Raw genomic sequence first — 17,632 nt, forward strand, 5'->3', positions numbered from 1 at the left:
TTGTAGTTCTTCAAATATTTTTATGCTACATGTATTTTATTAGTTAATTGCAAAAATTTTGACATGTAATCTTTCAAATATTTTTGTATTTTCTGTTGTTCACCAAAATTTTTTTATGTACTAAAATTTATCTATCAAGCATATTTTGTTAGTTGATGTTAATATTTTGGGTACGTGGCTTTTTAAAAATTTAGTTGTACATCAAAATTTATATGTTGTAAATTAAAATTTGTGTGCTATAATTTGTTGAACATATAAAAAAAAGAGAATGAAAAAGACGATAATGAGATGATGATAATGAAGTAGGATGGAAGGAAAAAAAAAGAGAAAAAATCAAATAAGAGAAGAAGACTTTAAAAAAAGAAGAAGAAAAAAAATGATGATGTTATTAAAAAAGAATAAGAAGAAAAGAAAAAGATGACGATGATAGTATTGAAAAAATATACAGAAAAAAAATCTCGATGATGACTACATTTAAAAAAAAAACACACATATCTAATTTAGTTAAGACTTAATTGATAAAATTTTATATAACGTAATTAAAAATCTTATTGAAGTTTTTAATCTAAAAATCCTTCTATTTAAATACCAAACACAATATTTTATCATAAAAGATATTAAATAATTTCTAAAATTACTTAACCTCTTAAACTACTTCATCCAGATATTATTAAATGTGATATTTTCTTTTTTTTTTCCTTTAAAGTGACAATAAATTATATATATATTTTTTGGAACTTTTTTAAAAATAATTTTATATAATTATAAAAGTGGATTAATTTTGTATATATAGGAGGGCAACGTTTAAAACTATATATTACATAATAATTAGTGTTTTTTGTATTTTAGTGTTTTACACAAATTAAGGTTTGTTTTGTAAAATAGAAAGATTGGAGGGTACATTTTACTTTTTTTTTTCTATTCACAATCTAAAAATTAGATAGTTGGATTTTATTATGTTTAATTTTAAAAATTTTTGAAATAATAAATCAAACGGTACTATTTCAATTTCTATTAATTCACCATGTATGTTACAAAACTTAATTTTTATTATCTTTTAGATATAATTTTAAAAAATCAAAAATATTTTTGTTATAAAAAGAATATTTTATTTTTCAAATATTTTTTTAAATAATTTTTAATAAATCATTTATTAAAAATTTACTTTTATATTTTTATTGTCATACGATTTTTTGAATAAAATACATCTTAAAAATGTATCTTTATTACAAAAACTAATCTAAACTTATTTATATTATAATATTAAACAAACTATTATGTACATACCAAGAAAACAGATATAATATGTTTATATATATTTAATATATATATATATTTATTTTTAATGTGTATTTAAATATTTAATATAGATATTGATAATTGATTTAGTATTTTTTTTAAAAGATCCTTGAAAATTAAGAATGGAGGCAAATAAAGGAAGAAAGTGAGAATCCTATCATCGTCTATACTCAACAAAATTAACCATTCCACGGTTTCATAAAATTATGGAGTAGCCCCCAAACTTTAACCTATTCTTCTCTTTTTCAATCACCAAACCCAGTGCCTCTTCAACCTCCGTCGTCGCTTTCTCCGACGACTTCGCCGGAAACGTCTCCGGCGGCGCTCCATTTACCAGAGTTTTCATCTCACTCGTTCCTGAGAAACCAGAGAGCGCAAACTCTTAAACCCTTTCAAAACCCTAATCTATATTCGAGCTCGTGGAATCGCTGCAGCCATGTATGGTGGTGGTGAGTGCGAACTGAATTATCTTTAGAAACTCTTATTTTTTCCCTCCATCTTCTGAAATTTACTTATTTTCGGGTTGGATAAACAGATGAAGTGTCTGCAATAGTAATTGACTTGGGCTCACACACATGTAAAGCTGGTTATGCTGGTGAAGATGCTCCCAAGGCTGTGTTTCCCTCTGTAAGTGTACTAGCTACTCTTTTTTTTGTGTATTATCTTAAAAAAATGTAATTTTTCAATGTTAACTTTTTAATCTTAGGGTGCTACACTATAGGAAGCTCTTAGATTGATAGTATAGTAGGTGCATGTTCAAAAATTGTAGTTTGTTACTATAATAGGTATAATAAATACTGTGAATAGTTTTGATAGATACTTGCTATTGTGAGCTAGTGATAAGTTTTGTCTTGTGAATTTAGGTTGTGGGGGCAATTGATCAAATGGATATTGATGAAGCTGAGAATGGTGAAAAGAACTCCGAGTCTACTGCGGACGCGAAGAACAATGACAAACCCAAGGGAAAGCGAAAGTTGTATGTGGGATCTCAGTCCTTGGGATACCGCAGAGACCATATGGAGGTGCACTTTATCTAGTGGCCTTCTAGACTAAGCTTGGATTACTAATTTACAGATTTTACTGTAATGAATGGGTTTAGGTTATTTATCTATTTCTTCCATGCTGTCAGGTCCTGTCTCCGTTAAAGGATGGAATTGTTGCAGACTGGGACATTGTTGACAACATATGGGATCATGCCTTCAGGTTGGTATTGATTATCCAATCAGTCTTTGATCTGTGTAGCATAGTTGTTAGACTTGAATAGTAGCATGGACAAGGCTTATATGATACAGAGAACCCTACCACACCCCCTCTCCCCGCCCACCACCAAAATTGTCTTTTTATCCCTTTCTCATACCTACCATTAATATTCATTTTGTAGTCTGTGGACATGATAATTCTTAGGTTAGCATGCTAATAAATAAATCATAACAAAGCAGGGAAGAGATTGGTTTATCAGGAGATAGCCAAAATAGTGGAAGAAGCCGTTTGACAGAGTGCCAAGAGTTTGAAATATGTGTAGCCTAGTGGAAAACTTGCAGAAATAGGAGCTAGCTACTAAGAAAAAGTTGAAACAGGGGTGGGTGGGGGCTTGTATTTGGCAGACCAGCAATTGTGAACTAGCTTTTGACCTTTTGCATATGACCACAGAAGATTGAGAACTTACTTGGTAGGGACAGGGGGCTTTGAAGTTCCTCTTTGTCGTACCAATTATGGCTTTTAGAGTAAGAAGGATATATTTGCAATGGATATTGACAGACCAGAAATTTAGACTCTTAGATTCAATTGGTGGAAGAGGTGGTTGTGAGGATAAAACAGAGGCTTGCCAAAGTGAGGCTGTTACATACCCTGGAGAGAGAGAGAATGCTGAGTCAGCTGCAAAAGCAGCCAAAAAAGGAAAGAAAATAATCCCTTTACCTTATCATTATTCTAGAAGAAGCAATAAAGAAAAAGGAGGAATAATAGGGCAGGAGAAATGTGTAATCATAAGTGACAATAATTGATGATTGGATTAGTCAGATGAGAGAATCAGGGAGGCGTAATCGTAGGAGTTGAATGCTAATTATGATAATTAATTTGAGGGAAGGCAATAAAAGGAGGAGCTGATTAGGTGAGAGGTAGGAAAAGACTTGGAAAGGCCTAGGCTAGGGAGAAGAGGACTCTCGAAATTCCTCTGCTATCATTTTTCTATTCTATTGTAATTTCTGCATTTTCATTCAATAAATACCAGTTTTTAACAACTGGTATCAGAGCCCGGTTCTGGGTGTTCTGTGCATGGTGTCCACGCGAGCTGCCATGGAGTCGAGGTTGGAGGCGGTGGAGAAACGGATTGAGGAGTTACAGGAAGCTCAACAACGATTCTTGGAGGCATTCTCAGCAAATATGTTGAGACAAATGAGGGAGTTGCTACCTCAACAGCACCAAGGTGGAGGCGCTGGTGCTAACGACACTGGAGGAGGAAATGACGGTGGAAGGAACGAGCAAGATGACGAGAGGGTAGAAAAATGATAGCAGAGGAATTTCGAGAGTCCTCTTCTCTCCTAGCCTAGGCCTTTCCAAGTCTTTTCCTACCTCTCACCTAATCAGCTCCTCCTTTTATTGCCTTCCCTCAAATTAATTATCATAATTAGCATTCAACTCCTACGATTACGCCTCCCTGATTCTCGCATCTGACTAATCCAATCATCAATTATTGTCACTTATGATTACACATTTCTCCTGCCCTATTATTCCTCCTTTTTCTTTATTGCTTCTTCTAGAATAATGATAAGGTAAAGGGATTATTTTCTTTCCTTTTTTGGCTGCTTTTGCAGCTGACTCAGCACTCTCTCTCTCTCCAGGGTATGTAACAGAGGCTATCATAGAGGTTCAGTGTTTTTAGGTGAGAAAATTGAAATTTTGTGTGTGATATATGCAGAGGGGAGAATAGTAATAAATAACAAAGAAAACTAATAAAGTAATCATGTGACTTTGATCCATAAAATAAGTGCTCTGACTTGCTTCCATTGAACTGCATTGGATTATTGTTTTCTTTTATACAGTTGTTTCATTTTATGGCATATGTTGCTGGAGTTTATAATTGTAATGATGCTTGGGCAGCTCATGGTGATTGTCTATCATCCAAAATATCTAATATTTTTTATTCTAAAGCAATATTTCATGGAGTATGTATGTAACCTGTTGTTCATAGTTAAAGCATAAAAGGATGTTAGAAATTCTGGTAGCAGTAGTCACTAAGTGAGATATATACGGTAGTAATGATCTTTCTTTACTCACCGTTGTTGATTGAAGCCATAAAGACTCATCAAAGTTTTCCATTGTTGTTGAAGTCCTAACTAAAAAGTCCTCTTTTTTAACATCTTATTGGTTGGAATCAACTATGCAAGGATTTGCAATGAAGCATGGTAGAGACACAATTAACATGATTTGAATAGCATTGTCTGGCGGGGTTCTTATCAACCCACAAGTTGTAGAATTTAGGGAATGTGGATCTATTTTACATTAAGGGGATGAACGGCTATTATTAGAAGTTGAGTTCCTAAAATGGATAATACTCATGCATAATCTTTCGCTTTTAAGTAGGACCTGTTGTGCTCTTATCACTTTGCATTCTTCTTTTCTTATTAATAAAGTTCTTATTTTATCCAAAAATTCTTGAGATGGATGATTAGTGATCTTAAGTTCCCTATTGATCTCAGGAAATTCTACTGAACCATTAGAGTAGAATGTGATATGATAGTGATTATTAGACAAAAACGTGCCATCAAGAGCAAATGATATGTACAGCTGAGTTGATTTGGGTGGAGGAGTTGACATGCTAACATGTATTGGAAGAAATTCAGAGTAACATGCTGAGAATATCATATAAATAATGTGATTTGGTCACATGACAAGACCGGTAGAGGCACTAGGCTGTGAGAAAACTGGATCAAATAGAATATAGTTGGATAAAGGATAGAGGAAGACCAAATAGGGCTTGTTGATTGTTATTGGATGTCATTTTTTCAGAAGTGGTTGAGTGGAAATTGCTTAATACATGCCTAGGGGTTTGCTTTGTTCTTAACTGGGGTGTGCTTTTTTTTTTCTTAGGGAGTGCCTCTTGATTGATCCTAAAGAGCATCCAATGCTACTTGCAGAACCTTCTTCTAACACTCAACAGCAGAGAGAAAGGTATTGATGTATTGTGGCTGTATATAAATTTTTAATATACAATTATAGACTTCAATTTAAAACATTAGCGTGTAAAGTTTTTTGTGATTCTTCCAGGGCTGCAGAGCTTATGTTTGAGAAGTACAAAGCACCTGCATTGTTTTTGGCAAAGAATGCTGTAAGTGAATAGTACTTACCATCACTAACTAAGCAGCACAAATACAAAAATTGACATGGAAAACCAACTTTTGAAAGCGTAGGACATGGACATGACACATATATAATTTAAACTTTTGGGCAAAAAAAATTCATTGCCCATAATATCATGTACAAGCTTCACTACAGAATATATTATTTTTAATAAAAAAAATTGGTACACACACGGCTTGCTTATATTGTGTCTGATTTGTTGGTTTCAAAAAAATAATTTAAAAAAGCCTCGACTATTAATGTGTGGTGTGTCATACAATTATTTGCTTTGGTGCTTGCTTGACTGACGCGTGGGTGCAACACCTAAATGATTGCCCATGCTCTTTAGTTTACTGACTTTTATGTTCTACTGAAGAGATGTATGTTCTGGAGTGAGAATGAAAAAATATTGGAATCTGATTCCTTTTCATAACATACAGGTTTTGACATCTTTTGCATCAGGGCGTGCTACATCATTAGTTGTTGATTGGTAAGAGTTTGCAAATGATCTTTTCCTCTTATTATTTTCATTTTTCTATTTCTGTATATTTGTTAAAATTTTTAGGTATTGTATATTGAAGATTTATGTTACTGTTGATTATTTGAGTTTGGTAATTGTTTTGTCATCCTTTTTTGTCGTGCTTTTTGATGTCCTGCTGGTGCTTAATATAGTTGTGGAGTGTTTTGAATTTGCTTTAGTTTCAGGATAAGTGACACTTTATGTATGTTATAAATACAATAAGAAAAAAGTCAAGAGTGAAACTGAATAAGTCTGCAGTTTTACTGTCATAACTATGAGAAATAAAATTACCAGAGATTTTACTCTGAAGCAAACATTATTTAATGAACTTGTAATTTCGGTTGCATAATTTTTCAACTGGTCAGGCTATCCTTTTTCTGCTTGACCACTGTAACGTTCTCATTTTCAGTGGGTCCTGTGGAATGTGAAAATGTCAATGGTCCTCTATAAAACTTATTAATGTCTTGTGTAGTATGGCTGCATTCGGTTAGTGGGTGGGGACAGACGAGACAGACGAGACAGAGAGACATAGACACGCACAAGACTCTGATTTTTTAGGTTTGGTACCTAAGCACGCAGCAAAGGATACAAATCTATCTGAGTGACGGCGACGGTGGCGGCGGTGGATCTGAGTGTGGAAGGAGGGAGAGAGGGAAGTGAGGTCTGTCTGAGTGATGAAGTAGGCTGTAGGAGGGAGAGAAGATTTGGGTGTTTTGAAAAATATTAAGGGTAAAATTGTAAACAATTTATACACAATATGTGCCCACTAAAAATCTATCTCATCATTTTGGAGACACACAAAATGTGTGTAAGCTTGTATGTAATTGTGTGTAACTGTGTTCTCCGTAAACTTGTCTCTCGCAAAACAAATGCTAGACATGTGTCATCGGGTCTCTGTCTCTGGTGGACATGAACAACAAACAAACACTGCCTATGTTCTAGGAGATGGAGGAGGCTGATCATAATGGAAGTTTAACTCACTCACGACTAATACTAAAGTCTTAGTCTAGAAAACATTAGGTGTCCAGCAGTGTGGACTGGGGAGACCAAATTGAACAACTTAAAACATGAGAGCTCAATAGAGAAAATTAAATTGGGGAACTGATATGATGTCGTTTTGTGATTTACAGTATTATTTTAACATTTATTGTATCAAATATGTCAGAATATAATGCTAGATGCATTGCGAATGAATTTTAGAGGTTTACGTTATTTTTTAATTGTGCTCAGTGGTGGAGGATCAACTACAGTTGCACCGGTACATGATGGTTATGTTCTTCAAAAGGTATTCACTTCTTGTCACCTAACTGAATCAATCCATGCTTTTTTTTTCAATATATATATATATATATATATTTGAAGGAGAGCGTTGGGGCAATGGTTTAGTTGTCTCCACGTGACTCCAAGGTTTCAAACTATGGAATTAGCCACTGACATTTGTGTCAGGTTAGGCTACCTACATTACACTTTTTTGGTGTAGTCCTTTCCCGGACCCTGCATATCACTAGATGCTTGCCATTTCTTTTAGTATTTACTTTCATGCCCAGTTTCTTATATGTAATATTTTTGTGGTTTCTTTTATCTTCGATTCTAAATACTCCATAGTTTCTGAAATTGGATTGCTTATACAGAGGTTATAAGACTTATAGGTTGACATATCTGACATTATAAATAAATTAAATAATGGCCTAAATATACACATTAAATAGATTGAAGCAAATCATGACAATTAGTGCAATTGTAAAGTTCTCTGATCATAAATATTAATATTGCTTATAATATATAAGATATATAGATTTTGAGGTTATTTAGTCCATTAAAATGTACAAATTATCTATAGTTCTGTACCAATAAAGAGCTAATTTCTTTATATATGAATATGAACTGTATATGCATGTCTTTTGTTCTGTTATAGGATCTTATTTCACACCTTCAATCATATTCAATAACATTGAATGTGTCATTTTGCTGATAATTTCTATAATGCTTTCTACACAAGGCTGTGGCAACTTCTCCTATTGGGGGAGAATTTCTTACAGACTGCTTGATGAAAAGCTTGGAAAGCAAGGGTATCGTGGTGGGTGACAATTATTAGTTATTGTGTTTGCCAGTGATCATCTGAAGCAAAGTTGCTGTGCATTTATCTGCCTGACATTTCCTTTTCTTTGTTGTATTGTTGTAACAGATAAAACCACGGTATTCTTTTAGGAGAAAGGAAATACGCCCTGGAGAGTTTCAGGTATACTGTGCTCAAGTCTTTCTGTATGTTGTAAGATAGTTTTCTCGCTAATTTTCAGGATCTACTATTTTCCTTGTTTCCTCTATCTTGATACTTCAAATTTGGCAATATGGAGTTCCTGCCCTTGGATCTTGCAATTTGTTTGTGCCTGCATGAATCTGGATGGTTTAAGTGCTTCATTTCTCTCATCTTTTTAACTGATGGTTGATCCTGGTTCTTGAGTTTCGGTTAAAAAAAACCAAAAGATTTCTATAAAAATCAATTGTGCTAGTAAACTGTTGCTCCATGACTTTAGCTTGTAAAAATTAAGCAAATTGATGAAGATAAAGGTGTTATAGAATAATTTATCAAGGTGTACAATGAACTGAAATTAGAAAGTGGGGTATAGTTGTGTAGAAAAAAATTATTTATTTCAATTTTCATAGTATATCTTGAAGTTTTGACGCTCATGATTCCAATGAAAATTGTCGCCTGTTCTCTTTATTGGTAGCATGAGGCCAATTTTATTTATTTATTTGCTACCAACCAATTTTAATTTAGTTCTTTGCTTTTATGTTCCAGTATGAGGTTGGTTATGACTACAGTTCAATAAACTGAATGATTATCATATCTCATTGTGTTTCTCTCGTAATCTCGTTTACTTTTCTTTCCTACAGACTGTAGATATTGATTTTCCAAATACAACTGAAAGCTACAAACTCTACTCTCAGGTCCGTGAGTGATCATGGAATTTCTTGTTATATGTTATTTTCCCCTTATCTGATGTCTGCTTTCTCTTCTGACAGAGAGTGATTGCAAGTGATATCAAAGAATGTGTATGCCGTGCTCCAGATACTCCATATGATGGTTGGTCAACCTGTTTTCATCACATACAATGTTTTGAATCCCATTTATCCTGTGATTTATTCTTTTGCAGTCATATGTGCACGAAATGCCTAAATTTTGATTTATTGTTGCACTTTGTTTTTTGTTTACGCTTTTTTCCTCCCTACCTTTCTCTCACAATCCATCAAAGAGCGTATTCCATCAAAAATTCAAAATAACTTGATCCGTCATGCCTATTGCGATGTTCCACTATTTGCTTTGCTTTACATTTATGCTTCCAATATAGGTGATATATTTTGATTATTTGATTTAGTAGAAAACTAAATTCAGACATGATTCATGACACAACACAATGATGTCATTTGATCTATGTAGTTGATCCCACCTAGTGAGATAAGGCTTCGTTGTTGTTGTTTATTATTTAGGAGGATATACTTCTATTTTCCTTTCTCCAACAGAATTGAGTATAGGTTGTTCCCATATATGACATCTGTCATTCTTCATCTTTTACTGTAGATAGTGCATATTCAAACATTCCGATGACCCCATATGAGCTCCCTGATGGCCAGTAAGTTGAAGTCACTCTTACTTGTTAGTTTATATGGAAATGTTTTTCTAATAATGATTTTTCCTTCTTTTCTTTTTATATAATATAACACAGGACAATTGAAATTGGAGCAGATAGATTTAAGATTCCAGATGTTCTTTTCAATCCATCCCTAGTTCAGGTGTGTAGTCTCTAAAGAAAATATGTTGGTTTCTGTTTTTTAATTTTTTTTTTGTTTACATAAAAGATTTGTAACAGATAGCCTGTTATATATGTATATACTTTTTGCTTCTGGGAATTCCATATATTAGGCTTCATTAGCAGCATATTGTACTGCGATCACATTGGGTTTATAGTTTTGTCTTTTCAGTGCTTAAGTGAACTGATTCAAAGTCAGTGTTTCCAACTGTTTGTTCTTCAATGTACTAAAGTTTTGATGTTGCTTTTTCCCCATTTTTTGTATATGTTGTGTCAATGTAAATCAAGACAATTCCTGGCATGGAGAGCTTTGCAGAAGTTGCTCCTTCCGTTCGTGGCCTACCTCAAATGGTAATCTACTTCGAAGTGATTTTTCTTTCTTTTTTTTGTTGTTCTCTTTTTTAGGTGTACAGTGTCAATGAGCCTAAGTACTTCCTTGTGCCCTAACTTGTCTTCTTCCAGTTTCTGATGATTTTGCTATCAATTTTGAATATTTACAGGTTATAGAAAGCATTAACAAATGTGATGTAGACATTCGAAGAGAGTTATTTAGTAGCATACTGGTAATTTTCTTGTGTCTATATGCTTTAGTTAGTTCCTGTGTAGAACTCAATTGGATACAGCATGGACTTTTTTTGGTGTTAACCTCTAATCCACCCTTGACCAAGCAATGATGAGAGCCTCACATATATTTGGCCATTCTTTATGATGGGAACTTGATTCATACTGGAGTGATCCATGGATTTTAAAAATAGATAGAATATTTTAAGTTTTAATCCATAATAAGATATTAATGAATTGCTTCAAACTAAATATTTTAATGAAGATTTTTAATGTGTTGTGGTAAATAAAAGATTTAAATTGGATTATAATTATGTCATATGGACTTGTGAATTTTTTTGGATAAAAGAAGAATTTCATCAAGACAAGAGAAGAATAATAGAAGGTAATGGAGGATAAGAGAGCCAGGATTGGAGCTACTACTTGGCAGAATATTAGAGTGGATTGGTCAATGATTTCTAGAATTCTGGAGGACTTGATAAAAGCATATGAGGAACAATTTTTTTATCCAACTTTCTAGTGTTATGTTTGTAGGCTAATTGATCTGATCTAAGCATATGCATCTATTGACCTGAAACATATGATGGAAGTATCTTATAGTGCATCACCTGACAACACTGAAATTGATTTCATTCATCACATGTAGCTTGCTGGTGGCACAGCTTCAATGCAACAACTGAAGGAACGCCTTGAGAAGGATTTACTAGAGGTAAAATTCAATAAATAAGCTCTTGTCTAAAATCTATTAAATGCACTGAAAGAAAGTGCGCTTTAGTGCTGAGTCTGAATACTCTGAGTTTGGATATGTAAGATTGGGTTTCAACTGCATTTAGCTTTTGCATTCTGACATTTCTAAGACAAGAAAAATAACTTGATTGACCTTGTCTCAGAAGTCAGATTTCAGTTTATATATCATGATTCATAAACTTTTTGTTTGTGTTTTAATCATGAAAAATTGATTGCAATATCACGTCTGATGCAGGAATCCCCTCAAGCTGCTAGAGTAAAAGTATTAGCGAGTGGAAACGCTACTGAAAGAAGGTTTAGGTAATACCCGAGTCAAAATACTACTCAACAGTCGCGTATGATGCTTGATTAACTACTGTACATATTTCCATGCTCCTTGATCATTGGTTTGATATCTGTAAATACACTTCTAAAGATTGTGAAAATGGTTCACACGATGTCTAGTATAACTATAATAGGAAAATTGGTGGTATGATTTGATCTTGAGGTTACTACTATAGTTATTTTGAATTATATATTAATTATTGGGTGCATCAGCGAATCACTATATTAGCTGAAGATTGATCTACAATGCCAGCATGTTAAAGACCTAATGTGAGCCTGTTCAAGGATGGCGTTTCTGAGTTGTGTGAACTCTTTTGGCGTTTCTTTCTGCATGTGTGATGATCACATTTCGCCATCAACACTGGATGAAATTGCTTTTAAACTCCAATCATCGTATGCGGAGCTGCCCTTTAGGATACATTATGTGGTCTAGTTACTAGGTTTGGAAATCAGTTAGGGGCTGACTTGGATTATGATTTATATGAGAATGTGATGATTGTTGATGCATCATTGATACCGTATCCTCTAAATCATGTTTCTTGATGATTTTATGTGCAGTGTTTGGATAGGGGGTAGCATATTGGCTTCTCTTGGCTCCTTCCAGCAAATGTGGTTCTCCAAGTCCGAGTAAGTGTCCATTGCTTGCCCAACTTCTTGTGACTCTGCATAAATTTTACATTACCTTAAGGGGAACCATGAACAACGTTTTAGTCGTCATATGTGATCTCATTGTCATGGATTCAAACCTTAGAATTAGCCACTAACAATGCATCAGGTTAGGATGCCTTGCTTATACACCGGGCTGCCCTTATATTTCACATTCCTTATCTTGTTGCCTTCTTTCTCTTATGTCGACATGATATATCATAGGGATCAATAGTATCATTTGATCTATGTAGCTGACCTCACTTAGTGGGATAAGGCTTTGTTTTTTGTCGTTTTCATTCTCTTCGTCACTTTTGTCATTACAAAAACATAGTTGTCAAATTACACATCCAAATTTTCCATTAAAGACCATGATTATCAACAATAAACTGTTTTAATGCACTTCTCACAGGTATGAAGAGCATGGAGCTTCATATATCCAAAGGAAGTGTCCTTAAATTGTTATTTGTGTGTGCATAGGTGATCACCTTGGGAAGTATTGCCATGAACGCAGACTTAGTTTTCTGTGATTGTCTTTTAATGTATTTATGTTTCATATTTATATCCATTCCTGTTAATTCTCAACCTAACTGCATTATTTACCTAGTCTAATTGTAGCTGTTGCTGCAGTTATTGATGTTTTAACCTTTATATCAACGGGTTCTGTTATACATCTTTGCTGCCCTGTAAATGTACATGTATACTCTCTATTTTCATTTTGGGGTCTTCTGCATTAACATCAAGGACAATTTTACTATGAAGAGATTTTTGTGTGAAGAGAATCAAGAGGAGTGTATAATCTATTTTAAAAAATTAATAAAAATAAAATAAAACATTCTCCTCGATAGATATATCTAACTATCTATCAAAGAAAATCTCCATATCATTATTTTTCCTTTTCACTATAGCATGATGTTAACCTTTTTACTATTTAATGACTTTTACCTGTTTATATTATTTCTTTAATTAGATACAACTGCCAAAAGACAAATGTGTAAATGGTGTTTAATTATTGATACAAATGATATATTTTGACCATCGTTTGTATGTAAATTCTAACATTTGTGCAAACATGTTTGAAAATTTTGGTGTTTGAACGAAACGTAAAATAAAAATTATTTACAAAGAAGTTATTGTTTTCTTTATTTTTTAATTTTAATTTCATTTATATAATTCTATGAAAATAATATAGAAAATTTTTAAATCAGCATAGAAATTCTATAAAAACAATGCAGAAACATTTAAAGTCAAACACCAATACTATAATGAAACAATATAGAAATTTTGTATAAAAAACAAGGGAGATATCTATAAACATAAACAAGAGGGTACGACAATTATTCTTGTAAATTTTATTTATTTTTTAATATCTTTATTAGTGCTGTTTTTTTATTTAATTTTTAGGTTCATAACACTTATAATCATCATCACTAATTCAATAATTCAATAATGTACATAAAATAAAATGTAAAGTTATTTTACTTAGAATGCATCATGAATGAGTGACTTTTTTTTTCTCAAAAATTTTATTAGTTATATACATAAAGGAGGAGGGTTGTGCTAGACTTTCGACAGTCAACATAAAAACTTAGTCGAATCTTCATGACATGGACCAAAGACGTTATTGCGCTAAAACTAGGTCGTTGTCTCAAAGGAGTAAGAGCCGCTGCATCGGTGTCCGGGTGTAGTGTTAAATGAGCAAAGATCCTCACATTTTCGTGAACGAACAAGGATAAATAAGCTAATTCACAAAGAAAAAGATAAAGGTAAAGGTCGGAGTGACAGAAGAATGTTGAGATTTGGGACATGGGACATGGAACATAGGCACTTTAACAGAATTATCTATGGAGGTGGTGTATATCATAACAAGGGGGAAGATTAATATCATGTGCCTACAAGAAACAAGATAAGTCGGTGCGAAGGCTAGGGAGTTGGATACTTTCGAGTTCAAACTTTGGTATACAAGAAAGGTGAAGAATAGGAATGAGGTAGGTATTATTGTGGATAAGTTGTGGAAGAAGGACATAGTGGATGACAAGAGGGTGGAAGATCGGATCATCTCTATCAAACTTGTGGTGGAAGGAAGTAGTTTTCATGTAATTAGCGCCTATGCACCGCAAGTGGGTTTAGACGAACAACACAAGATAAGATTTTGGGAGGATCTCGAGATTTTGGTCCAAGACATACCTTCGCGAGATAAGATTTTCTTAGGAGGAGATTTAAATGGCCATATTGAAAGATAAGTGACTGCGTATAGAAGTATTCACGGAGGCCATGATTTCAGGGTGGTCAATACCGAGGATAAAACTATTTTGAACTTTTTCTCAACCTTTGACCTTCTCACAGATACATGTTTTAAAAAGAGATACGAACATCTTATAACCTATAGGAGTGATATGACAAGCTCTCGAATCGACTTCTTTTTGTTGAGAAAATTCAATTAAAAATTTTGCATTAATTGTAAAATTATTCTGAAAAATAGTTTAACAACACAACATAGGATGTTCGTCATGGATTTTTGCAAGGATGAGGAACCCAAAGACGAGGTAGTGGCGGATGAAAGGTGAGGAACAAAAAAGCTTCTTAAGACAGGTAGAAGAAGAGGTAAAGTGGGATGGGGATGGAAGCGCGAAAGAGATATAGAGGGAGATGACAGAAGTTATTAAAAGAACAATAAAAGAAAGTTTTGTGAATCTAGAGGGATAGGACCAAGAGATAGGGAGTCTTGGTGGTGGAATGCGAGTATACAAGAAAAGATAAAGGCAAAAAGTGAGTGCTTTAAGGAATGGTCTTTGTGCCGCAATGCAGATAATTAGAAAAAAATATAAGGCGGCTAAGAAAGAGACAAAAGTGGTTGTAAGTAAAGTAAGAACAAGAGCATATGAAGATCTCTACTAGTCTTTAGGCATGACGGAAGGAGGAAAAGGTATATATAGAATCACAAAGAGCCATAAAAAAAGAACGAGAGGCTTGGATCAGGTTAAGTGCATAAATGATAAAGATAAAGAGGTTTTGGCTCAAGAAGAGAATATCAATGAAAGGTGAAAGAGCTACTTCTATGAGTTATTTAATGAAGGACAGAAGACTCTTTCGAGTCTTGGTCGGTTATGCACGAGGGAAGAAGATCAAAACTTCAACTACTATCGAAGGATTCGAGACTTCGAGGTAAAAGAAGCTCTAAAGCACATGAAAAATGAAAGGACAGTAGAACCCGATAATATTCCGATTGAAGTTTGGAAGAGCCTTGAAGAGAAAGGCATCAGTTGGTTAACCAAACTTTTTAATGATATTTTAAGATCAAAGAAGATGTCAGATGAGTGGAGAAGAGCACAATGATACTTATCTACAAGAATAAGGGAAATATACAAAGTTGCAGAAACTATAGAGGGATCAAGCTCATAAGTCATACCATGAAGTTATGAAAAGGGTAATAGAACGGAGGTTGAGACAAGAGACACAAGTAACAGATAACCAATTTGGTTTTATGTCAGACAGATCCACCGTTGATGTGATATACCTATTAAAAAGGATGATGGAGATGTATCATAGTAATAAAAGAGATCTACATATAGTGTTTATTAATTTGGAAAAAGCATACGATAGGGTAACTAAAGGAGATCTTATGAAAAGTTTTGGAAAGGAAGAGAGTAAGGATCGCATATATTCGTGCAATTAAAGACATGTATGATGGGGCTACAACTAGTGTGAAGACTCAAGGTGGTGTGACAAAAGAATTTCCTATTGGTATAAGATTACACCAGGGATCATCCTTAAGTCCAACCTTTTCACATTTGTCTTGGAAGTACTCACAGAGCATATCCAAGAGCCTGTGCCATGGTGCATGCTTTTTGCCGATGATATCATCCTTATGGGAGAGTCAAGGGAAGACCTAAATAAGAAGTTGGATTTATGAAAAGAAACTCTAGAGGTGTATGGTCTGCGCATAAGCCGTAACAAGACTGAATATATGGAATGTAAGTTCGGTCGCCGACGAAAAAACTCTAATACAAAGGTAAAGATTGGAGAAAACATCTTACGAAAATTTAAAAGTTTTAAGTATCTTGAGTGTGTCAAACAGGATAATAGAGAGATTCAATAGGATGTAAATCATAGAATCCAAGCAGGTTGGTCAAAATAGAGGAGTGCGTCTGGTTTTATATGTGATAAAAAAATGCCTTTAAAACTTAAAGATAAATTCTATCATACTGCTATCAGACCGGCTATACTTTATGGTACAGAGTGTTGGGCGGCCAAAGGAGAGTACAAACATAAGTTAAGTGTGGCAGAGATGAAGATGTTGGGATAGATGAGTGGTCATACATGATTGAATAGTATAGGGAACAAAGGTATAAGAGAGAGAGTTGGATTAGCACCTATTGTGAAAAAAATAGTAAAATCGCGTCTCAGATGGTTTGGACATGTGAGAAGAAGACCGACAAAGTATCCAGTCAGGAGAGTGGATGGGATGGAAAATGGATAAGGGGTGAAAGACAGAGGAAGATTTAGGAAGACCATCTATGAAGTAGTCAAACAAAATCTATATGTGAACAATCTCTTTGTAGACATAATATATGATAGAACCCAATGATGTCGTTTATCCATATAGCCGACCTCACCTATTAAGACAAGATTTTGTTACTGTTGTTGTAAAAGGATTTACTTTGTTCCTTTTCTTATTCCTATAATTGCTATCAAGAAAACATACTAACAAGAATAATAAGTAGAATCTCTTTTTCTGGGACAAGCACGTTAATTTAATTATTCGCTAAAAATAATTATGCAAAGTCAAATTTAAGTTCAAATTTAATATTTATTTACTTAAATCTTTAAATAAATTATATATCTTTATTTCTAAAGAGAATCACTAAAATTGTTCACAAATTATTTATTCGCTATCAAAATTATCCTCAAAATATTTAAAATATGTTAAAAATAGGATAAAACACACTAATAAACCATTTCAGCCTCAAAATTATGCTAATATTCTATTTTAATTTTTGTTACAAGTATATTTTAAATGATTCATTTGATTTACACTTTTTCAATGTATATTAATTCGATTTAGCTTGTATATGTTGTATTAGTAGTAAATCGAATCAAATAGATTCAATTTATTACTAATAATAGATTATTTACATTTACTATTGTTAAACATGAATATTTATAAAAAAATACTTATTTAAATTCGAATAAAATATTAAAAAAATAAAAAGAACAAAAATAGAAATATAATTTTTGTCCGTCTAATAGTGGAAGGTGTGTCTGGAAATCAATCCTAGTATAACAGGAAAGCCGGCCTTTCTTCTTTCCTTCAGGTGGTGAAATGCCTTTCATAATTGCTGTAGCAGGATCCATTGGTCAGATTCTTTCGGGTCTGCCGTTCGAAGCT

General features: G+C 33.5%; 1 protein-coding gene across 2 annotated transcripts; it reads left to right on the plus strand.

Annotated features, from left to right (window-relative positions):
• Positions 1-1,450: 1,450 nt before the first annotated feature.
• On the plus strand, positions 1,451-12,859 carry LOC107464450 (actin-related protein 4). Of its 2 annotated transcripts, XM_016083366.3 has the most exons (20): positions 1,451-1,748; positions 1,835-1,926; positions 2,163-2,321; positions 2,429-2,502; positions 5,389-5,469; positions 5,566-5,626; positions 6,078-6,127; positions 7,388-7,442; positions 8,157-8,234; positions 8,343-8,396; positions 9,053-9,106; positions 9,182-9,242; positions 9,738-9,789; positions 9,883-9,949; positions 10,255-10,317; positions 10,467-10,529; positions 11,174-11,236; positions 11,510-11,574; positions 12,157-12,225; positions 12,656-12,859. In XM_016083366.3, exons 1-20 carry the CDS (start codon positions 1,736-1,738, stop codon positions 12,699-12,701), a joined length of 1,320 nt encoding a protein of 439 aa, XP_015938852.1. In that variant the 5' UTR covers positions 1,451-1,735; the 3' UTR covers positions 12,702-12,859. The 2 variants fall into 2 exon arrangements, with proteins under 2 accessions (XP_015938852.1, XP_052110436.1); XM_052254476.1 differs by lacking the exons at positions 6,078-6,127; positions 7,388-7,442; positions 8,157-8,234; ... (9 more) ...; positions 12,157-12,225; positions 12,656-12,859 and having other exon boundaries at positions 5,547-5,625.
• Positions 12,860-17,632: the final 4,773 nt, after the last annotated feature.

The sequence above is a fragment of the Arachis duranensis genome, chromosome 9 (assembly GCF_000817695.3).
Source record: "Arachis duranensis cultivar V14167 chromosome 9, aradu.V14167.gnm2.J7QH, whole genome shotgun sequence".
NCBI lineage: Eukaryota > Viridiplantae > Streptophyta > Magnoliopsida > Fabales > Fabaceae > Arachis > Arachis duranensis.